General features: G+C 36.2%; 1 protein-coding gene across 1 annotated transcript; it reads left to right on the top strand.

Annotated features, from left to right (window-relative positions):
- The first annotated feature begins 577 nt into the window (after window positions 1-577).
- Window positions 578-25,261, top strand: LOC106165452 (echinoderm microtubule-associated protein-like 2). Its single transcript, XM_087014064.1, has 22 exons — window positions 578-972; window positions 1,361-1,412; window positions 8,809-8,891; window positions 9,363-9,494; window positions 10,022-10,186; window positions 10,846-10,932; window positions 12,677-12,813; window positions 13,071-13,197; window positions 13,611-13,760; window positions 14,248-14,422; window positions 14,593-14,688; window positions 15,312-15,443; window positions 15,793-15,892; window positions 16,188-16,345; window positions 16,735-16,866; window positions 19,185-19,316; window positions 19,582-19,741; window positions 20,109-20,206; window positions 20,643-20,730; window positions 21,134-21,229; window positions 22,808-22,938; window positions 23,206-25,261. Exons 1-22 carry the CDS (start codon window positions 704-706, stop codon window positions 23,329-23,331), a joined length of 2,826 nt encoding a protein of 941 aa, XP_086870190.1. The 5' UTR covers window positions 578-703; the 3' UTR covers window positions 23,332-25,261.
- Window positions 25,262-25,520: the final 259 nt, after the last annotated feature.

Raw genomic sequence — 25,520 nt, 5'->3', positions numbered from 1 at the left:
TAATTTAGAGCCTCGCACACAGGTCTTTATCGCAGTCAATACCTTTTCAGGATAATGAATGTACCAGGTGAAGTTATTGTAAATTGCACAAAACGCGCAGTGAAGCAAGATGAGATGGAAATGGGCGACTTATGACATTGACAAATTAATGTGCACTGCGTGTCCTTGTTTAACTTGTCTTTATTTGTAGGGTGATCGATAATTTGTTAGTTTCCTAATTATCTGAAGTATTTCTGAATGTAGGGTCGTTTATAATTAACAATGCTTTCACAATTTACGGGTAAATAAGAGTTTTGCTTCACCTTTACATCGATCTGATGTTATTGTTTACCTGTGACCATGGAGCGATAGGTGAAAGAGTAACGGGTCTTAATAGTATGATGATTTATTCTATACGGCATATATTTACCATTTAAATAGCAACTAAGATTTAAAAAATCATTTAAATAAAATGTTAAATTTGCCATTGTATAGTGTTTTTTAATAATATAGTAGTCACAATTGATATATTTTAGTGATAATGATAAATAAATAAATTATGCTAAAAGACCGTACAATATTATTTTCCCAGAAGCCACTGGTCCAAGTCGTGACGTCACATCCTTGGGTTAAACATGGAGAACACATAAATGCTGTCAACGTCAAAAGACACTCTTTAAAGTTTGTGAAGATTGCTTTATCTGTGAAATACTGAGTTGTCACAATGGCCACGGGTTACGTGCCGATACAGGCAAAGAGGGTTAAAGTATACAAGAACGGGGACGCCACAAATGGACGAACTGTCGTGGTAAACAGAAGAAACATAAAAGACTTTGAGACTTTTCTGGAGGCTTGTTCCAAAGCTCTAAAAACACCAGTCCCTGTGCGACGGATTGCGACGATAGGCGGAGAAAAAGTCGCAGATTTAGAAGAGTTGAAGGGACAAGAGGAGTACATTGCGATCACAACTGGAAAATTGCAGCTGGGTTTACAGTGAGTTGCGTATTATAAGTGTCTCTGTCTCCCATTTTAAGACCAACACCGGTACAAATAAATAAATACATACATGTATATTAGCCTCAGATGGTAGCTGAAAGTTCCATCTAAAACTACCTTTTGAAATTAAAATTCGTTCAGATCATTTTCGAAAAGGACATAGAAATAAAAATTTCATGGCAGTGGCACATACTGTCACTTATATACTATACTCTACATATTCTCCGAGTAATTTTACAGTAGTGCTGTGCCATTATTACTGTTACTGTATTGCAACTTACATTTAGAGTTGAAACTAGTACAGAAATTTATTTTTTCATGACAATCAGTCCCTTTAGTATTAGACAAGGTTTTATCACCACCATTTATATGTTTCTTCTTTTAGGTATGGTAAGATTATAAGCCCAAGAAGGGATGACAAAAACAAAAATGGATTGGTGAGTATTCAGTTTAAAAATTTATGTACTTTCGTTAAGATATTTATATCAGTTACTGTTAATGAAAAACGATAAGTATTACATATATAAAGCTTGAAAAGTGAAAAGTATATCAAAACATTGATTATTATCCAGTTTTTTAAACTTATTGACTGAGATTGTGACAAAGTAAAGTATTACTCTGTCATTATATATATGTTTTCCAAAAACCTTTTTAATGTAAGGAGCTAAGGACTTTTTGAGGATATTATTAATATAACATTCAGATACTATATAACATTTTTAATAGTTACCAGGTTTTTAAACTCTTTGCATAGCTGAGTAAAAGTTATAAAAGAATTGTCATATCATGCGCAATTGAAAAAAATAATATGGGGTAAGATAAAGATTTACACCATGTACAATTTTGAATAAAAACTTTGCAATGGTTTAGTATTTTTTGTATAATGTATAAGTTTATGAAGGTAACATGGTAATTTAATTTCAATTGGAAAGATAAGAACAGGGTTAAGTGCAAGTTTGAAATTGAAAGTCCAATGCCTATAATCTGACCAGTAGATTTTCATTTTGATACAAAAAAAAAAGTCCAATTAAATGATGGCTGATTAAATTACCAAAAAAAAAACCTTACCTAGCTTACCTAAAAGAGTGAAAGATTGTTTTTCTTTTTTCAACTTGATTGATAGATACAAATCAGTGTAAAAGGGAATGAAATTTAAGATTTAAAATCGTTCTGATGTAGTTTGACTGGTTACATACATAATCATACCTTTTTAGCTTTCAAGTTTAGAAGACGGAGAGGTTCAGTATTCATTTTTCATTTCATTATGCATGCATTAAGTGTGATCACTATTTCAGCCTGAAAAGTATAATTCTAATTTATTTTGTTGTCATTTTTTGTTGTCGGTGAAAATGCATGAAAAAATATTTATGTCTAAACATCTTATGACTGAGAAAAAAGTCACAGCGCCTTCATTTTTCATCTGTGAATCTGGTTTTGAATTTTTTCTTTTAGAATTTTTTTATGTGAATGCAATATATTTGATTCATTACCTGTAACCGGTTAACTTGGTTTTGAAGTTTGGGTAGGCTTGAATATCAGTATCACAGCTGAAAAAAAGAGAGTGTTCATTGCTATGATTTCTTTTGTATCAAAGCAGTCTTTCATGTTAAATAAATGTGCAGTGACCCTAGAGAAGCATGAATATAAACTTCGAAGTTTCAATAATTTTGACACTTAAAAGAATATTATACATTATCGAAATGAAAATTTGAGCTGGGAGTATTTATTATAAGCCTGTTGAAAATATTGTTTTTAGCTGTATATTTAGTATTCATTGGGATATAGAAAAGTTCGAACTTATTGAATTTTGTCATAAGGAATTTAGCATTTTGCCATGCTCATATTTATGAATTGCTTATTTAATTTTTTTTTTCATGTTGTTGCATAATGTAAAATTTTTCAAAGCTTGTTTTATCTTATCTGAAATGTAAGAGGCATTTTCTGTATACTTATTAGGAGTTAGGGGAAATGGCCTAAATTCTTCAAAAGATAAATTTCTAAATTGAATATGTATCCTATTTGTAAACTGCAGAAGCATTATCTCTTCTTTCCTGGTAAATCTCATGTCTGAAAATTTCCAAGAAGTACAGCCGCACAGTTATGTTGATCTTGTATTGATTCTCAGCTGTGGAACTAGATATTGCTGGTCTTGGAATAAATTATTAACAAGCATTGTGACAACCAAAAGAGAGTCACGCTCATGTCATGTTAAGCAAGTATTAAGATTATTGACTGTGTTGCTGTGGCAACTGATTACCATGGTAACAGATACACATGTAACATTGGCCACAGATATTGCCTACATTTATGTTTATATCTCTTTGGGCATCTCTGAGCAAGAGAAATTAATAGATACCTTCTGTATTCTTCTTATTTCTTAATCTGCCCCCTTTGACTCCTAGCAACCACCTGTTGTATGGGAATGAGATTGTTTAATTTGTGATGGGTTGCTGTTCAGAAAGTATGTCAATAATAAGCATAAGTAGTATAAATTTTGCCAACAATATTGACACTCACTAGTGCAAATCGTGTATTATATCAATTTGTATATACTAGTAGCACAATTTATGGGCTTGGCGGTGGCCTCTATGAGAGCCCCTTATTCATTTGGCACAAATGCAACAATTATTATAAATGTCAACATCTTAGTAAAGCAGAAAAAAAGAGTCCCTCAGTTCTGAATAGTGATGTTGAAACAGCCTCTGCACCTGTGTAAAAAGAATGCCTTTATTATTTGCATATGAAGAAAAAGTGGCATGCTAAGTACCTGTTGAAAGGGCTCATAGTAGAGAATGATGTAAAATACTCCCCAGTACATTACATCTGGAAAAGAGCGATGGTATTTACCAAACGGATCAATCCCCCCCAGTCCCGTAGTGTATTAATATTGGAAATCAGTTATGGAGTACAGGTGAATAATATAGCAGGCTCAGCCTCCCCAGCAGTCCTTATTTCTCCTGGGAAACAATGCCTCATGTTAGAGTAATGACGACCCCTGTCAGCAGATTGCCTATATGCCAATATAGAATAAAATATTAAAGAATACCACTTGCAAGTTACTGATAGGTTTATGGGGATGACTTGCTGGGTTGATTCTGGTATTGTTTTCTTTCTTATGGGATGAAGAAGTTGGAATTCGTACACCTCCCCCCCCCCCCCCCCCACCAAAAAAAAAAAAAAGAAGAAGAAGGAAAGAAAGAAAGAAAAAGAAAAAACTGGCCTGAGTAGTGATTTTGACAGGAAAAGTTTTGAAACTTACATTTTCTAGAGATATGTTGAATTTGGTGTTTGGTAAAAAAAATTGAAGCTTTATTTAAAAAAAAGGGGCCTGAGTAGTAATAAATTTGAGTTGAAAAGTTTTGAGACTTCTTACATTTTCTTTAGAAATACTGATTTTGGTGTTTGATTAAATAGATTATGTTGATGTGATTCCAAAATATGTACCTTTATTTATTTTTTTAGTTCTAAGTGTATTGCATCTCTCTAAGAATTTTTTCCACCTCTTTATTGCATGTTTAAAAAAATCTACTGCTTTTTTATGTTATTTTCCATGTCAAGTCTGTTGTGGTCTTTTTTGTTTTTGTTTTGTCATTATTATTTTTGTGCTGTGTTGTAGGATTCATGTAAAATTTGCATAGATCATAAGATTCTCAAAATGTTTATAAATTTTCAGATTTCGTTTTAAAAAAATATTTTTTAACAAATTTGTAGAAATAGTCAGGCGGTTAAGTCCAAATTATATCAAGAATTGTGCAAAAGTTGATAAAAGCATGAAACTTTCCACGATGAATGACCCTTAGGTGTTTGTCAATTTTGGATCGGGGGGCAACTCCAAAATTCACAAGTACCCGGATGATACGCTTTCTTAAATATGCTGACTCAGCATTTTATGTACATTTAGATTTCATCAAAACGAGCACTAGCAGTACTAATTATGATATCATAAATAGATTTAAAAAACGTACGCTCACTGTGCACATCTATGAGAGCAATGATGACGTCACGATGACGTCACTGGGTGATATTGCACAATTTAGAATGACAAATATCCATTTTCTCCAACAGGAGAAACAATAGTCGAACTCTGTAATGTTTTTTCCGTAATTTTTTATTACAGAAGTGCATCCTTTAGGGTTAGAAAGGTAAAATTAGCTTGATTGCAACTTCCGAGACATTGAGCATTTTCAATATGGCCGTCAATTTTTGAGGAAAAACAGAAAAACAACCAGAAGTCGACGGATGTACTTTATTTGTGGCTGTTGTGAATGTGTTTCATGTCGGAAGAACACAGTAGGGCACAAGACTACATCCTAGCACGTCGTTGTTACTGATAAAAAACAAAATGGCCGCCAAAACATAGGGTAGAGGCAGAGGGTAAAGTAAATCGGCAAAATTAGCATATTTCTAGTATCATCAGTCTAATTAATGGCATCTTCTTCTTTGATTTTTCCGTTCATCGCAATTTTTCGTTAGCTTTTATCCTACACTACCATTATCTGCTTGTTTAATATTCAACTTATGTGTGGTGAGGGCGTAAGCCCTCCAAGTAGTCAGGTTACCAATCTAATTGGTCCCATAGTTGAACAATACTATGTTGTTTTCTGTAATTGTTTGAAAAAGAAATGCCCCTTTTTTGGTCAGAAAAGTCAACTTAGCTTGGCTTTACTAACTTCTGGGACATTGGCACTTTTCGTTACCCAACGTTCTGCCAATTTTTACGCAAAATTAGATAAGTATTCATAGCAATTTACATCAAACTATATACAGTGCGTGAAGATTATTCATTTTTTAGTCTATTTGCATGTAAACAAATACAGAGATGGTGTTTATTAGGGCTTTCTTTCCCATAATCTGCAAGTCAATTTAATAGAAATAGCAAAATAGCCACCAAATTCACAAATTTGAAGTTGTGCTTCTTTATTCTAACCACATGAGAGCGAAAAATCCTAGGAATATGTCCCGACATCGTGTCTATCTCCAAGAAAAGCCACACGGAAGGCGTGCTGCAACTGCACTGAGACTGAACGGACTCGGTATGATCACTTTCACCCGACAAAGCGAATTTTCCCTACAATAAGATATCCTTTAGTCTGGGTCCCAATCCAACATACGGGCTTCTACGTCTGGTCTACGACCGAAAAATTGATGTTAAGTTGTAAAAAAGCCTAAAAAGACAGCAAAGAGCAAGAGGGGAGAGGGGGATTGGGGACAAGCAAAGTATGATTGGGCTCACCATCTTTGAACACTGCTGCGGATATAATGACCTTCTTAAACATGCACCTGTTTTTATACCTCCCCCAAAACATCTCAACACGTAAGATTCCCGTGCAAAGGCCGAGCAACAACCAAGGCTGCCCTACGTCTACTTGCGTTACCCTTGCGTTGCCTGTACTCCTTGTACGCATAACGTACGTAGTGCACGATGCGGGACACGTGCTAAAGCCCGTCGGGCGCAGAGATACTTCTGACACGCGGAGGCTGAGCTTCTCAGGTACTGTCCACGCACTTTCTTCTTACGCACTAATGACAATCACCAGTTACTTGATTTCTTCCCTGCGATCTAGCTACGGCCCAGCCAGACGAGAGGAACCTAAAATACCGTACGTCCTGAAAATCGTGCGTGGAGTTGGGACCCAGGCTTAAGCTCATATAAAGCCTAGGTCCCAACCGAACGTACGGGCTGCTACGTGTGGTCTACGGCCAAAAAAAAAAAAAAAAAAAAAAAATGGGCAAAACGTGGGAGTTCGTGCGTGAGGAGCACGTCCATCTTGCGACTTTTGGAGGGCGCAAACAGCACGTAGAAACTTTTCGACATGATCTAGCTGCTACGTGCACTCTAGCTACGTCCTAGCAGGATGCAAGGAACCTAAATAACGTGCGTCCAAAATGTAGTTGGGATCTATAGGCTTTAGCGACAATACACGGCACAAGCATGTACTGTAGAGGTAATTGCCGCTGCCCGTAGCCACTTACGATGTCATAAAAAATCCCACGGAAAACGTGTACGAGTTCATTGTACGTCATCCGTAGCAAATGTCATTTAGACTTTGGCGATCCAAACGAGATGAAGAGGCAATTTTCATATCGTCAGCGGAATATCGGTAGCGATCCGAGCGAGACGAGAAGGTAATTTTCAAATTTGTTTTAGGGACTTTGTCAGCAGAAGATCGTCAGCGGGAGATAGTTATTGATCCGAGCAAAAAGAGAAGGCAATTTGAATATTTGTTCAAGGGCCTCATTAGTGGAAGATCGTCAGCGGGAGACCCGGTGGTTAGGATGCGTTCATTCGCAACTGAGTGAAATATGCTAATGTCTAACCCTGCAAGAGCAAAATTTATTCACATGATTGAGATGGTAACAACTGACTACTGAATGTTTATTTTGCATTAAAACGTGCTCTAGCAGTTCAGACTCCCAACAAAAGGAAATTGCCAAAATAAGTCGGTAATTGATTTTTGAAATATTTTAATACTATTTTTCAGATATTTTTATTTATACCCCCCTCCATTGAAAATTATTCTTTCTTTTTTTCATTTCATTCCTTTTATTTTTGAGTGTCAAACAAGCTGATAATGATAGGTAAGGATCATGGCTAATTAAAAATCTAAATGAACAGAAAAATCGAAGGCATAAAAAGTTTTAATTAGAATAATTATGCACGTTATAGACTGACTATACTGCTATACTTCATCCTCTGCTGTATGCGTTGGCGGCCATTTTGATTTTTCAATAACAGAAACATGCTAGTATGCAGTCATTTATCCTACTGTGTTCTTATGACGGGAATTGTGTTCAAAATAGCCACAAATAAATTATATCTGTCAACTCTTGGTTGTTTTTCTATTTTCTCTAAAAATTGACGGCCATATTGAAAATGCTCAAAGTCTCGGAAGTAGAAACCAAGCCAACTCAACCTATCTAGCCCTCAAGGATGCATTTCTGTAATGAACGTTTACAGGAAATATCATAGCAGGGTTCGACTATTTGGCATATGCGAATGAGTGGATATTTGTCATTTTGTATTGTGCAATATCTCCCAGTGACGTCATCATGACGTCATCATTGTTGTGATAGATGTTTACAGTTAGTGTACGTTTCTCAAATTTATTCATGTTATCATAATTAACGCCGGTAGTGCTCGTTTACGTGAATTCTGGATGTACATAAAATGCTGAGTCAGCATATTTTAAGAAAGCTGCTCATCCGGGTACTTGTGAATTTTGGAGTTGCCCCCCGATCCAAAATTGACAAACACCCAATGGTCATTCATCGTGGAAAGTTTCATGCTTTTATCAACTTTTGCACAATTTTTTAGCTTAGCCGCCTAACTAAAAGCTTATAAATGTTACCTTCTGTCATAATTATTGAGTTCTTAGATGAAATGTAAACTGTAATTATATTATGTATTTTATCTGTGATTGTTAATACTGCATAATGTAGATCTTTGCTTGTAGTATAGCCTTTTTGTACACAAGTTCTTTTGGCATTGCTTGAAAGGGTATAGTTTCTGATGGCAGGGATTCTGTGATAGAAATGAAGATGAAATAGACCCCATTCCTAGATCGATCTAGCAGGATCCACCCATCCCCATGTTTCTCACTAAATTGCACTCAGTTTAAGCAGCTACTGAAGCTGTTAGGGGGTGATTACTATCGTTTAGCAGCTTAGGTAGGTGTGTTAGACATCTAAGCTGCTTAAGCAGAGGTAGTTTGATCTTGTTCAATCGATCAAGGTATGGGGAACGGGGTCATAGACTGACATCTCAACAGTATGAAAGGTTATTGTGTGTGTGTTGTGTACCTATGCTGACTCATTTATTTTCCTGTCTTACAGGTGCTTCCCCCTGTGTATCACAACAAGAGGCTTATTGTGTCAGGCAGAGCAAGGAAGATTTCCAGGGCAACTTGTCGTATCTTGTAAGTGGTGGTCAGTTAAAGCTCGTGGTTGGGTAACTTTGGGTAATTTAAAGGAATTTAATTTAAAGTTGGGTAATTTAAGGCAGAGGGCTCACTCCCAATAAAACTGTCACTCTACGTAGATTGATCCAACAAGGGGACTCTAGCTGAATGCAGTCAGATTAGCCGATAAATGTGCCTCCTCCTGGCGCTGAGTAGAATACAGAAAAGCTGGTGATTATACAAGCATTGTATGTTGGAAAAAAGACTAGGACAGTAGGAGTTAAATTGCTTATCTGATTACATTCATTGAGAGTCCCCATCCATGGAGTTGGAACGATAGATGTAGAATGATAGTTTCATTGTGAATGATCCCATGCTTTGCCGAATTTTAAAGCAATTTTGACATACTCCCTGCCCTTGTTCATTCCAATGTGATAAGTCCATCTTTTGCTGTGTATATTTTTCTATGTATATTTTTTCATTCCTCAGTGTGTACCCCAATGGTAAATTCAGCGAGGAAAGTAATGTGCTGCTCCAGATGAGCAATCTGCCGACTATGGGCAGAGTACTAGATGCGCTGGCAGAGCATGTCCGCCTCTCGACAGCAGCAGCCATAAGGCAGTATGTGACTTGATTTTATTTAATTCTTATTAAAAGATACATATAAGGAAAACAAGTTTGAAAATTGATTTATTCTGGTGCAACAGGTCATTTAATTATTTGTGAAGTATTACCATTATTACATGAATCTAGGTAATATTTTTTAAACACATTTTATAGGTTGTTGATAATTCAATTATTTCAACATCATTAATGAATGGTAGGTGACTCCCTCACCTTATTAATGCTGATTGGTCAGTCTCCATTTTTTTATTTGGCAGCCATTTTAGATCTTTTTTTTTTTTATTATTACTAGTATGCATAATTTTTGTTTGAGTGAAAAAAATTGTTTCCAAATAACACTATGAAAATTTTATTTTGAAGAAAGCAATCAAACGTTTTGTGTTATTTCACAAGTGAGGTAAATTTAATCATAAGAATAACTCTTTATGAATGACCTAGCCCAGAAACTTAAAACTTGTATGAAGTTGTTATTTCATTATAATGCACTATATGTATATATACAATGTATATTATATGTATTATAGTCTGTATGCTGTGGACACGTATGAGGAGGTAAAAGATCCCCGCATGCTGGAAAACGGGCAGAAATACGTGGCTGTGGGAGTTGAGAAGGTCGTAAAACACGGAAATTATGGACAAAGACCGCCTCCTTTGAACCTGTCGACTAAAGTAGAGAACACCAAACACCAGTAAGTTTTTGGTTCTGTTCATGGTGTGTGTGTGTGTGTGTGTGTGCGTGCGCATGCGCGTATGTGTGTATGTCAGCTTCTGTTGTAAGATGCCGTGGGAAATGAGAAGGTTGTAAAGCAAGAAAATTATGGACAAATAAGGCCTCCTTTGAACCTGTCAACTAAAATAGAGAACAGCCAACACCAGTAAGTGTTTGGGTTCTGTTCATGATGTGTGTGTATGTGTGTGTGTGTCAGCTTATGTTGTAGGAGAGAGATATATGATGTCTTTCATATCAGTCTATATCCCCCTGAGTTTCACAGTACTGCAGACAAGTAGTGTTTTAGTACTGGCTATAGAGATATGCTGCCTTTTGACTCTGAAACCCAGGTTACAAAATTAAGTAACAATACAGTATGGTTTGCAGTCATTACAGTACCTTTTGAGACCATTCCCACAGATATTTGGATCAATCTATCTCCTTGGGGAGCCCTGTCACGCCTAGTAAAACTGTTAGGGGGTTATTATCTTTACCTTTAGCTGATTCGGTAGGCGTGACAGACGTTTAAGGCTCTTGAGCTGATAGCAATTTAGCATGAACCCCCAGGGAGTTAGGTCGATCCAGATGGATCAATTTAAGTATGGGAACCCAGTCTTATGTTTCATTTCCTCTCCACAGAAAGCTACCCCCAATCAAAGCCAGATCCAAAAAAGATGGCATGAATTCCACGAGCGGCTCAGAAGATGGCAAGAAGAGCGAGGACGAGTGAGTTGAAGTTATCTAAAACTGGGAACAGCTTTTTGGTTTCTTGACATTTAGCTAGGATAGTGCTTTAAGATATACATTCTACTTTTTCTTCTGGTCAAACTATATATATCAGATGGCTAAAAAAATAACTGAGTTCAGACAAAAAAGATAAGATCATTTGCAAGACATGTACTAAACCATTTAGTTGTAGCTTGTACATAAATATATTTAAATCTGTTTGATTTTCATTCATTTATTTTTTACATTGCATGGGGACCTTAACACACATAGGTTTGTTTCTAGAAATCCATTCCCGAGTTGTTTACTTACAGATGTAACCAATCCATTATATGATGCCACATGATTTAGTCATCTTTGAGATAACAGATGGACAAATTCAATATTCCACGCATGACACCATATTTTATCTTAAAGTTAGATAGATGCTGTTGTCATTGATATATGATACATACTGTGTTTGTCTTATGTATATTGAATTACTGGCTGTCGTATGATTGATGCCAGTTGGGGCACACGGCGAGCAATGGTGCATTACCAAGAATGTTTTATTCAGTGAAGTAGTATTGGTTGCGGTGGTGATTGATCGGTGTCCCGAGGATGACACACGCCTCCGCCCGCACATGTGTTTTCCGCAATCACCTGGTGTCACAGTTTCTAACACACACCTGGCAATATACTGACCCAGTATAGATGTAAACAAGTCCACACCTGTAAACAAATATATTCCTGGTGATTAAAACGTGTTTTTACATGCAGAGGTGGGCAAACACACACACACACACACACACACACTCACACACTAGTGCCAGCACACACACACACACACGCTAGTGCCAGCGCGCGCGCACACACACACACACACACACACTCGCTAGTGCCAGCACACACACACACACACACACACACACACACACACACACACACACACACACGCTAGTGCCAGCACACACACACACACACACACGCACACTCTCACACACTAGTGCCAGCACACACACACACACAAACACACACACACTAGTGCCAGCACACACATGTCACACACACACTGTTATAAACATGCATACAATATACACCTTGCGATAAACAAATCGACCCATAATAATAATAGACACTTGGTGATAAGCAAACAAAATTGTTTGTCTGAGATCATGATCATCTCAGCTGTTCTCCTGTTGTGGGAACCCAATCTTGGACCATGAATATTACATGTTGTCCAGTATTGGAGACATGTGCGGAACATGTGCAATTAATAAAGTATCAGTTGACTGACTGATGTTACCAAATGGCCTTGAGCTTATTATAATTAATGATGGCTTTAAGAAAGTCATGGGAATTTGGGGCCACTGCATAATCTGGGGGTTATCTGATGGCATAATTTGGCATTTCAGTTAAAAGTTAGTTAAATTGTCAACTAATTTTATTTTATTTATTTTATTCTCATTATTTAGAAAAAAGTCATTTTATTTATTGATATTTTTCTAATATATCTAGGATGTGTTTAGCCAGATACTTTTTGTCCAGGTTTAAAAATGTATCATTTCCTGCATCACAAGCATTAAGAGAGCAATTTACATTAACCCATAGTTTTATTTAAAAAAAAATGCCCACAAATAACTTTTTATACCAGCTTTAATTTTTATGGAGCCGTGGAGACTGCAATTTGAAAGTAAGACTAAAGCACAGCTTTGTTTAGATGAAAGATAATGTTAACTTTGCTTAATTCAATTCTCTTTTCTAGGTATCGTACCAGACACAAACAAAAGAAAGAAAGGAAAGAGAAAGAGAACGAGGCAGCCATTCCAACAAAGCCAGTTTCCCACAAGAGGGCAGCAAAAGACAAGAAGAGCAAGAATGGAGCTGTCACATTCAACCCAGGTACATGCTGCTGATAATAATAATAATAATAATAATAATAATAATAATAATAGTTGAAGAAGATGGGGTTTGAGATTAGGTGCATGGAACTTCGAAAGACCATATTGCTACACACTGTGAGAATTCCACCCAAAGTGCTACAAATTTGAGAAGTCTTTATGTCATGTAGTTGAGTCTTAATCATTATATCTAAATAAAGTTATCATTATAAGTAACACACACAAGCATCATATATTTGCCCCTTTGCCTGCTTTCAGAGACTGGAATGCTTAGATTCTACATCCGTGGTCGGCCCATCTCACTGCATGCTCCCACAAACTGTGACAACTACGAGCTGGATCAGGTGCTTCCTGCACCAGAGGAGACCTTGAAACTGGAGTGGGTGTATCCTTGACTGACAGAGAATTCACTGTTTGTTTTGTGTTGTATTTTTTTAAGTTTTTGTATATTAAATCACCATTGTTTTGATTTCATGTTCTGTTTTCCTGGGTTTTCCTTTTTAAAAGATTTGGAAGCTGGTGATGTGTGATTGTGGTCATGCTAGTTATAATGTGCTATGGAGAGAAAGTGTGTTTGTTTTTTGTTTGTGTATGTCACAGAGAGAGAGAGAGAGAGAGAGAGAGAGAGAGAGAGAGAGAGAGAGAGAGAGAGAGGAACATAAACACTGGCCTGCTGGTTCCATTGCTTACAAGCTGACTAAATAAAAACATTTCATTATGATTATCCAACATCTTTTTCACCTCCATTCTCTGTCTGTCCAAAATGACACAGTAGCACATTCCTTGACTGGCTATCAGGTATGGCTATCGCGGCAAGGACTGCAGGTCTAACATGTTTTACCTGCCATCAGGAGAGCTGGTATACCACATGGCGGCAGTGGCCGTACTGTACAATGTCCAAACCAAGACCCAGCGCCACTACCTGGACCATACAGATGATATCAAGTGGTGAGTGGACCTAGAGATATGTGAAAATTAAAAAGGGTTCAAGATTTTTTTATTGGATGGGATCACAAGAAACAACATCTTTCTCAGGGTTGGCAATTTTGTAGAGTCAAAATATGAAAATCTCTCTTTACATCTTACAGTTGACAACTCTTCTTTCTATATTAGCTTTCAATGTTCCTTATTTAAGGAACTTAAATTTTTTTTCAGCAAATTTTGTTAAATACACCTTTTGCTGACCATGGTCAATGTCATGTGTTTATATGAAATTAACATCTTAAATGATGTAACACAGAATGAAGTGCTTAGCAACAAAACACAACAACAAATGAATAGTAGTAACTGTCCAAATGATGTGTCATTTTCAGCTAATTGAGATACCATGTACCTGCATCTGCCATTTGTTTTCAATATTTCCTTTTGAATATCAGATCCAAAAAAAGAAAAAAAAAGTTTTAACTCTGTGATGATCACTCTTTTCTTTGTTCAGTCTTGCTGTCCATCCTGACCAAGTGACCATAGTGACAGGCCAGGTGGAGGGACACGCTGAGAAGCAGGGTCAGCCGCATGTCCGAATCTGGAGCTCGGACACTCTGGAGACACTGCATGTGATTGGACTGAAGGACTTTGAGATTGCCGTCGCCTGTGTGGCATTTTCGAGATTTGTGAGTGTTTTAGTTCCAAGTGTCAGTGTGAAAAAAAGAAATGTATGGAATAAAACTTGATTTTAAGTCAGCAAGTAAAATATTGTACATATTCAAAATGAGGTAAGTTATGTGTTTGAAATTTGAGAATAATTACAGCAGCTGTAGATAAAATGTGTGTATAATTTCAGGATGGTGGCGAGCTGCTGGCTGCGTTTGATGATGACAACGACCACACCCTGCTGCTTTACGACTGGAAGAATGAGAAGAAGCTGCTGCAGCAAAAGGTAACTTGTATGCATGCATGTTCACATGCGCACGCATGCATAACAAACACACATACACACACACGAAAGTGGTCAGTCGTCCAGCTCTCATGGGGTCAGTTTCACAAAGCTTTTCTCAAATTATAGTTGTCATCACAGAGTGCATGTGACTCTCACCCAAACCCGTTTCTCAGTTTCCATACTTTTTTTTACAGTAAACATAGTTATTAAAGTTCGGCATTAAGTTCTTGCCCCCCTGTAGTATATTAGTTAGTAAAATTATGGATCCACCAGCAGTGTGAACTATCATGAGTTTTTATCATTATGTCAATGAATGCTTCTCAAAGATGCTATTAGAAGTAATATTTATTTATTTCAGAGAAGTTATACAATTTCACAACACTTAATTTAATTAATTAATATGCAGGAGGAGCAAATATGTCAGTATGTGATGACACACTGTAACACACTGCAATGTTGTGATATAAATTTCAGTTGTCCTGATCCTATCTGTAATGCCACAATATTGTGATATAACTGTCAGAGTTGTCCAGATCCCATCTGTTATGCCACAATATTCTGATATAACTTTCAGTTGTCCAGATCCTATCTGTAATGCCACAATATTGTGATATAACTTTCAGAGTTGTCCTGATCCTATCTGTGAAGTGGAGTTCCACCCCATGGAGAACACAGTGGTGGCCTGTGGCAAGCAGCAGGTGCTCTTCTTTGAGATAGAAGACGGACAGGCAGACAAGAAAATGGGACTCTTTGAGGTATGGACACAAGTTACAGCGTAACATAATATTACTATATACTTCATGGCAACATGACATGACATGACATGACATGACACGATGTGGCATGATATGGCATGACAGGACATGATGTAGCATGACACACTACAGTTATATTCATGTGTTTCATATTATTAATACTGTTTTCTGTACCCTCTAGACCACAGAACAAAGTCCTTGTAATTTTTTTTTTTTTTTTTCAAATTAATTTTCATTAATTACACGACTCTGTTGTTGTTAATTATTATCTTCTTAAATGGAGTATATACTGTTGGAATTATTTGTCTGTCTCAGTCAATTCTGCTAATCATGGTCATGTTCTTTTCAGGATAATGAGCGCCCTGCATTTGTCGTCTGCCTGACTTTTGCCGAGAATGGAGATGTTGTCACTGGAGACACAGAAGGAAATATTTTTGTCTGGTCTAAAGGTATGATGGATTATATACTAGTACAACTCCATTAAATCAAAGCTTTCCTTTTATGTATATTTCTTTCAGGCCCGTAGCCAGTAATTTTAAGAGGGGGTTCTTATTTTGATGAAGCACACCATTTACCATGAAATCTTCATGTACCTAGATAAAATTTTACCCAGAAGGGACCTTTTTCCCTTGCTGCGGAGCTGCTTTTATTACAGAACTAGCTGACTTTTTAATTAAATTTTTATTCCAAGGGTATTGACAAAATGTTTTATGTGACTTATTTTGTGAACATTCTCTATTCCAGAAGACAGAAAAGTTATCAAGGCCATACACGATGCCCATGAGGGACCAGTGTTTGGTCTGGCGCGCCTCCCAGATGGTTCTTTTGTCTCTGGAGGTGGGAAAGATGGCAAGATATGGCAGTGGGACGCAGAGTACAACAAGCAAGACTTGGAAACACAGGTATAAATTATGCTGGGTGGACGTAAGGGTTGTGTAGCGCCTCCTAACCAAGCTGAGATTTGTTTTAGGTCTAAGGAATTTTTCAGTCCATCAAGGTCCAGTCATCAAAACTGTAGTTGACCACAGTTTATAGAAAATTTGACATATTTCAACTTTTCAACCCAGACCCAGCTCTCAAGACAGACAGTTTAAACAAATTTAAACAAAGTTATACAGGTTTTAATCTTTCAGTCTGGAAAACATGGTCAAATGTGAGAGAGGCAATTATTGTAAAATGTTTACTAATTGTAAAATCAAATAATTTTTAAAGAAATTTTAGAAAATCATGACCATCACTTAAGAAAGAAATGTGTTCAAAATGTTCATATTTTTCTTTCTTTTATGTGTAGGTTCCAGAAGATTTTGGACCAGTCAGGATATTGGAGCCAGGGCCCGAAGGTTCCATTTTCATTGGCACCACAGAGAACGCCATTGTCCAAGGTACCCTGGGGCAGTTGGCCAAGTTTGACCCTCTCACACAGGTAAGGATGCACTCATTTGGTGAAATTTTTAAAGGGCAGTTCCACAGGCAGTCCCCCACCCCTTTGTCTCTGTTAAATATTCACATAATTTCATATGTCATGGAATATGACTTAGCCCCCATTCACAACCAGTTGATCTATGGACTAACAGATAGATCTGCAGTTCAAATATGGCTGTCCCACTTGAAAGGTCGCAGCATAATCCCCTAAAAGACACTGAATAGCTTCCCTGCATGGATTTTGGAGCAAGTTTTTAAGTGGGTCAGCCATATTTGATCCACGGATCTGTTAGTCTTCGGATTAACTTTGGTTGTGAATGCAGCCTTAGTCTGATTAAAATGGTGGAATAAGAAATGTCAAAATTATAACAAATCAAAACTAAGTAGTAATTAATGTTAAAATAAAAGGTAATTTTGTGTACAGTTGGTGTTTATTTATATTTATGATTTGTGAAGTGAGTACTAGTAAATGGTTTTGTTATGCAATACTTTCCCATAGACAGGGGGTAATGATTTAATGAAGGGCATTAACATGGTACATTTTATTATATTTACTGGCTGATTCAGGAATACAATGTCATCATGTGTTATTTTGTTGAATATATTTTGTAATTATAGGAAGGGTGATACATATGTGTATATATGTACTTGTATATTGAACAAGTTGAAGTGTTTGGTGTAAACAGTGCCTTTAAAGGTTTTACGTTATTTAATGTTTTGTTTTAAAGGAAATTGTGGTTAAGCATCTCAATTTAGTGACACAGGTAATCAGTGTGTTTATTTATTTTTTTTCAAATTTTTTTACAGTTTTACATTTTCATTTATTCTAGTAGCTTATATTTTGTATTTTGTATTTGTTATTTTGGATCCAAAGGATTCACCCAGTGATGTGGTAGTCATGGTCACACAGGTGAAATGTGTTACTTTAATTCTTTCTTCTGTAGATCTAGAAATATAGCCATAAGTTTATGCTGCTTGCCAATGGTTTAAACATGCATATATCTCCTAAGAAATAAAAATAAAAAAAAAAAAAAACAGTTTACGAAATCAAGACCTTATAACAGACAATTTGAGCATTTAGTTCAGTTTTGACTGCTTTAAGTGCCTGACCAGCTAAAACATATAAAAACTCAACCACTAAGTGGCGTCTTCATTTTCAGTTTTAGTATGATCTGCATTGATTACATCTTGGGTCAGGTCCAAGGAGAAGACAATATTTTAAAACGTAAAATTTGTGATGTACATATTGTGAGCAGCAATATATATGATAGACACAAACAATGATATCTATGACCTCTTGAGCTGATGCATGTCATTCTTCTTGGTTATTCTCTACTGTGTAAATGTTTTCATAGAAGATATGCAAGATAGCATAAAAGGCTACTTGCCATTTTGGAGTATGGAAAGGGGAATCGCTCTCTTCTTGTAAACCTATCTAGTCTTGTAATTATGTATTGCATGCCTTGTATTTTATACAGATATTTATATTTATGTCTGTATAAAATATTTAAATATGTCAGGTAGACAGAGGTAAAAATGTGCTACCAGGTACGTGTATTTGCATGAAGGTGAAGGGCATTGTATATGGCCAAATTATGCATAATAGCTTATACATTTTGCCTATAAGTATTTTATGATTTCTAGGAATTGTAATATTTTTTGGTCATATTGTCTCAGTTATTGAGATATCACATGATGCGAGAAATGTAATGCAGCATTCTTAAATTTTTTAATATGTTTCTGTTTTTTGAATAAAAAAAAACTATATTTTTAATTAAGGGAAAATAAATACAGCAGATAGTGATTGGTGTGAGCAAACACACACACACACTAAAATAAATGCATGAATCCTCTTTTTCTCTGTACAGCTTGATTGGAATATTTCAGGGACATTTTAGACATTTGATGTATATTTTTCTTTTTTCAGATTGATAATTCATTATGTAAAAATTATATTTAGGTTTATAAAGCCAACATATTGGAAAATTACAGATATCAAAATCAATATCATGACTGTGCTTTTGATGGTGATTCTTTTATTTTGAATGAAGCTGGCCGTGTTGATAAACATATCTTAGTTTTATTCATGATCCTTTTTATAGATTTAAAGGCAACCTTTAAAAAGTAAAATATTTAGACTCAGCAAAAAATTAGAACCCAACTATACATATTTGAACCAGTTTTTATTTTTTTCTCAGATAATATACTATACTCATCTTAAAACTCACTGGCCAGTATTGGATCAGTAATGAATTTGTATTGGATTACCAAATTATTTAACATTTTGACTTTGATTTTTTTTTCCATTTCATCCTGCAGGGCCACTCTGATGAGCTGTGGGGCATAGCTGTCCATCCTCACAATGGGCAAATCCTGACATGCGCCTACGACAAGCACGTGTACATGTGGGATCCACAGACTCATGCACTCCTCTGGAGCAAACAACTACAGGTATATTGATACAGCAGATATATTATCCTAATATTTTGTTTTTTTGGGTTTTTTTTTTTTTTTTTTGTATTTTAAAAGGGAATTTTAGAATTAATTTAATTGGTATGTTTTATTTGCTTTTTATTTACTGATGTACTGATGTCAAATTAATCACCGTAGATCAAAATATTAGTGAAACAGCTATTAAATTTTTATATTTAATTTTTGGCATTATTTTTTTTCTGTGAATTTATGAGCAATTACTGTACATATTGTGTATTTCCAGGAGGAGGCCCACAGTGCCTGTATCCACCCTGATGGCGAGGTGGCGGTCATCGGGACCAGGGATGCCAAATGGCTGGTCCTGGACCTGCTGCAGAATGGACAGGTCATCTTTGAGGACACAGATGGCAAGGAGCAGATAGAGTGTGTGGAATTCTCTCCTGGTAAGTTTTGATAGGCCACTGATTAATTTTATTGTTGAAGCTTAATTATGCTTTTGTATTAATAAAAGTCAGTGATGCCCTGACAAATGATTATTTTTTCAAATATTTTGCATTTTGTATTGCTAAACAATATATTAATCAAAAGTTAGTTGACTTTACCAGTATATTCTCTCTTGTGCTGGCTTAAAAATCTTTTTTCTTTTAGAAAGTTGTTGATCTTACTTCCAGTTCTTTGTCTATTGGTGCTTTTGGTCTAAATTGGAAGTACAAACAGCATAATGTGTATTCAGCTTAAAAGGCCAATTCTCTTCCCATATTTGGCCGTAATATTGTACTGGCCTACATGAAAATGATTGTCTTTTCTCAGATGGTTCCCGCCTCGCTGTCGGCTCCAGAGACAACTCTGTGTATCTGTACAATGTCACTGACAGTGGACACCAGTTTGATAGAATTGGAAGATGCACGGTAGGTCTTGTGGATTTACTTGATTATTTGTAGGAGTGATAGATGGATTGCCCAAAATTGAAATACTTAAAAGATCCTTGATCATATGTACTACATATAATGCATTAAGATCACTTTGTCCCATCGTCAGTAATAGTAATCAAAATTCAGATCCCTTTTCCTGGTTTTAAAAAATACAACAAAGCTGAAAAATATTAGATTGCCACCCAAATCTGTACTAAGTATATGGAGTTTTTTCCAGCAGTTTGCCTTTTATTAATTAGTTTTTGTACTAAGTGTGTGTTTGAGCAAACATAGTTATTCCATTCTCAAAGGGAGCATGTAAGACGTTTTTGAAACTTCTGTAAAGCCTACTTAAAAACAGTCACCCAAGTGACTCAGAAAACAAAAGATTTTATAAAATAAACAACTTCAGTGTATAAATTCTATTTGCCAGGGTCACAGTAGCTGTATCACTCACTTGGACTGGTCAATGGATGGACAGTACATACAGACCAACTCTGGAGATTATGAACTCCTATACTGTAAGTACTGGGAAACAGAGGTCCATATATTTTCATTAAAAAGACCCACCCTTCTCCTGCTTTGAAATTGTACAAAATGTGACTTAGAGAGTGAATGAATACTTAAACAGATGATCAGATAAATGAATGATTAGATAAAAGATATCATAATGTCCTAAAGTTGTAAAGACAGTTGAATTCATAGTGGTGATATCAGGCTGTTAAAGGTGTAAACATGTGGTCAGATATTAAGAACTATGTTATTTATTTAGAAATCCCATAAAACATCATAACCCAAACACAGGGACGTGTTCAGCAATGATTAAAGAGTGGTAGAATTGCATTATTTTCTCAAAGAAAATTCAGTTTGGAAAAAAAAATCCTAGATAGAATCCCTATAACCAGTTTTTGTACTACCTTCCAGGGGATGCCTCTACAGGGGACCAGATACCCTCAGCACAGCACATGAGAGATGTGGAGTGGGCCACCCAGTACTGTACACTGTCCTTTAACACTCTGGGTAAGCTTAATTACGCACAGTACTGTACACTGTCCTTTAACACTCTAGGTAAGCTTAATTACGCACAGTACTGTACACTGTCCTTTAACACTCTAGGTAAGCTTAGTTTCACACAGTACTGTACACTGTCCTTTAACACTCTGGGTAAGCTTAATTACGCACAGTACTGTACACTGTCCTTTAACACTCTGGGTAAGCTTAATTACGCACAGTACTGTACACTGTCCTTTAACACTCTAGGTAAGCTTAGTTTCACACAGTACTGTACACTGTCCTTTAACACTCTGGGTAAGCTTAATTACACACAGTACTGTAGACTGTCCTTCAATACTCTGGGTAAGCTTAATTACACACAGTACTGTACACTGTCCTTCAATACTCTGGGTAAGCTTAATTACACACAGTACTGTACACTGTCCTTCAATACTCTGGGTAAGCTTAATTACACACAGTACTGTATACTGTCCTGTAACACTCTGGGTAAGCTTAATTACACACAGTAATGTACACTGTCCTTCAATACTCTGGGTAAGCTTAATTACACACAGTACTGTACACTGTCCTTTAACACTCTGGGTAAGCTTAGTTTCACACAGTACTGTACACTGTCCTTTAACACTCTGGGTAAGCTTAGTTTCACACAGTACTGTACACTGTCCTTTAACACTCTGGGTAAGCTTAGTTTCACACAGTACTGTACACTGTCCTTTAACACTCTGGGTATGCTTAGTTTCACCCAGTACTGTACACTGTCCTTTAACACTCTGGGTAAGCTTAGTTACACACAGTACTGTACACTGTCCTTTAACACTCTGGGTAAGCTTAGTTTCACACAGTACTGTACACTGTCCTTTAACACTCTGGGTAAGCTTAGTTACACACAGTACTGTACACTGTCCTTTAACACTCTGGGTAAGCTTAGTTTCACACAGTACTGTACACTGTCCTTTAACACTCTGGGTAAGCTTAGTTACACACAGTACTGCACACTGTCCTTTAACACTCTGGGTAAGCTTAGTTTCACACAGTACTGTACACTGTCCTTTAACACTCTGGGTAAGCTTAGTTTCACACAGTACTGTACACTGTCCTTTAACACTCTGGGTAAGCTTAGTTTCACACAGTACTGTACACTGTCCTTTAACACTCTGGGTAAGCTTAGTTTCACACAGTACTGTACACTGTCCTTTAACACTCTGGGTAAGCTTAGTTTCACACAGTACTGTACACTGTCCTTTAACACTCTGGGTAAGCTTAATTACACACAGTACACTGTCCTTTAACACTCTGGGTAAGCTTAATTACCCACAGTACTGTACACTGCCCTTCAACACTCTGGGTAAGCTTAATAAGACACACTTTTTACTGTTCCTCATTAGCAAGATGTTCTTTAATGTTCTTACAATGCTTGAAGACACTACTGTTGTATGATCTATGAAGGATTTGTTTTAGTTTAATGTCTACAATATGGTGTTCAAAACTGTTTTGAAAAAGTGGTTCAAATTCAGAGATATTGAATATTTTAGACAGTTTTAGGTACAAAATTCCAGAATACTAATTAATTTATGCATTTATTAGGATTGTGGCCAGAGGATGCAGATGGCACAGACGTCAATGGCTGCTCCAGGGCCACCAGGCGGGCCATCTGTGCCAGTGGGGATGATGACGGGAAGGTCAACTTGTTCAAGTATCCAGCTAACCAGAAGAAGGTATAGTTAACCAACTTGTTCACAGAACTTAATCCAGAATATATCATTATACCAATGATTATGAAAATGAATTATCTTGATAACATCTCAATGGCAAATGTGGCAAGTTGCAGTTAGTTTTTGCAGATGGCAAATTTACTGGTGTGTAAATGTTTGTAAATTCTGTGTCAATTTTTATGAAAAATTTTTGTATAAAAATTTTTATCATATCTTTTTATGAAATCATTATAGAGGGGTGCAATTAAGTTGGTGTTGTTTGTTTTCTAGTCTGGAAGCCATGTGTACGGAGGGCACAGCAGCCACGTCACGGCCACACGCTTCCTCACAGATGATAGTGGACTCTTCTCTACTGGAGGCAGGGATATGGCTGTCCTGCAGTGGCGAGTGCAGTAGACACGATGCAGCATTGTCTTTGTAGCTGATTAAGCATAAAACCAAAAGATGCTGGATTTTGGTGGAAGAAAGCAAGTGGTGGATAGAAAAAGACATTTTTTTCTCAATCCTTGTATAATTTCTGCACCGTGGATCCTCTAATGCATAATGTATGTACTTGCCATAATTAATTTGATACAGAGTAGCAGCATTGGACGTTATAGCTAGTGGTAACCTAGAGTCAAGAGCTGATTTCATCTTTTAAGGTGTGAAACCACTATCTCTAACAAACATCTATCTAGTATTATTGCTTGTGCAATTTATAATTTGGATTTCATTCACTAGATGTGTGCCGTTTTGTTGTTGCCTCTTCATGTATCCATATTCGGAATTTGTTTCCTTTATGAGTATTTATGGTAAAAATGGATCTCTTCATTATTTGTATAATTTTTCTTTTATTTCATTTATAAATCCTTGAAATTTTATCGCACAATGATAGGGGTCTCTACTCGGGTCCCTCTTGTAAATGTTAAGCTTATGAAATTATTTTTCTAACACAGAGTATTATTTTTATCAAACTAGTGTAAATTTGGTCATTGTCATGTTATGCACTCTCAACTATATGTGTATAGCTTTATTCTTCATGTTATGTTTCACTTTCTGACATGTAAATATCACCTACATGTGTAAGTATAGTCAGTTTTAATGTTTAACAGTCTAAATACTGAACGGGTACAAAGAAATTAATTCTGCATGCTTTCAAAGACTTGAATATCTAAATGTTTATAAGGCTGCAGACAACAGGTGCCCTACCCTCCTAAAAGTCTCAGTTTTCTCTCTGGCTTCCATTTTGTTCTATGACATCATCTTCTTGAATACTGAGCCAACCAACCAAGAAAAACACCATGACTTTATTCTGATAATTTTGATATTCTATATGATATTATTTTATTGGAAATGGGTGTGTTAGCTGAATTAGGACATGGCTTAGTTAGGCTAAGTTCATGGCCTCCCTATGTCTTCATATGTTGTACCTTCTATGATGTCATCCAATCCTTTTATATGTATTATAGAAATATGCATCATGTAGTGTGCTAATGTTATTGTCTGGTTATTTTTGTTTCATTTAGAATTTCTAAGACAAAGTTGATGCACAACTTAATATTTTATGCCATTTATGCACATACATGTACCATTATGTTGGTGAAGGTCATCGCTAGAAATGTAACCATCTTGGTTTTGACTGCCATATTGGAAACTTTGTATTTTCCAATTTTAGAATTGCTCAGAATTATATTTTGTGATTGTGATTCTACTGAATTTGCATATTTTTTAAGTTAATTACACCAATGCAGTGTAGCTCTGTGATTTCAAGAAACCATTTGATATTTTACTGTATTGGGAGAAAAGTAAAGCGGCTGAGTGCAACCCTTTTTAACTGCATAATACTCAGAAGCAGTGTGAGTGTGGTAGAGAAGGGCGAGTACAAATGGATTTTTTTTCTGTTTAGTTTGTTTGTTTCTGATGTATTTTTTTGCTTTTATAGTTCGCTTTTGTATAATACACTCGACATCAGCATCGTTTTGCGCGTTGTAGTCTACCTTCATCTCATACCGTGAGTGGTATCATTATCCGTCCTTTTTAAGAACATTACTGAAAACATTCTCCGTCCAGATTTAAATCTTTATTGATATTAATTGTTCCAATGCCAAACTTTTTAAGATATTGATAAATATTGTAATAGTTTGGAAACATTTTTGAACGAAATCAAACACAGGCTTTATTTTACAATTGTTATTATCCTTTGAGGAATATGGGTGACATTCAGCATTTATGTCTTGCATTCCAATTTATGAATATATAGTAATCATACTGAATTAACTAGAGCAGTTTCATCTTCCATTATATATTTATATATGTATATATAATAAAAATTACCTTTGACCTGTTATACGTGTTGTTGTGTTTATTTCCTAGTAAGTTTCGGCGTAAATAAGTATCAAGATAATGCTTATAAGGGTCCACCTCCAGGGCTAGGTGTAATAGGAATGGTAGTCCGCTAAGATCCATAGTTCGTTCCCCACTACTTTGTACATGTACAGGTGACATGTATGCTTTGTACCAACCCCAATACTCCAACTAACCTTAACCTGTACTAATCATATGGGACCCTGGACTTCTATTGCTAGGACTACCATTCCTGTCACACC

Source organism: Lingula anatina, chromosome 5 (assembly GCF_051362555.1).
Source record: "Lingula anatina isolate TDL-2025a chromosome 5, LinAna3.0, whole genome shotgun sequence".
In the NCBI taxonomy this organism is placed as follows: domain Eukaryota; kingdom Metazoa; phylum Brachiopoda; class Lingulata; order Lingulida; family Lingulidae; genus Lingula; species Lingula anatina.
Note: the sequence above shows the minus strand (reverse complement) of the source record. Positions and strands in the feature narration are given on the sequence as shown.

Excerpts from the sequence above, each read along its gene's own strand:
- LOC106165452 (XM_087014064.1), top strand. The coding sequence starts at position 704 with ATGGCCACGGGTTACGTGCCGATACAGGCAAAGAGGGTTAAAGTATAC. Across the intron at positions 12,814-13,070 it reads AGCTGTCACATTCAACCCAG|AGACTGGAATGCTTAGATTC; the intron begins GTACATGCTGCT and ends GCCTGCTTTCAG. Across the intron at positions 21,230-22,807 it reads ACTGTCCTTTAACACTCTGG|GATTGTGGCCAGAGGATGCA; the intron begins GTAAGCTTAATT and ends TGCATTTATTAG.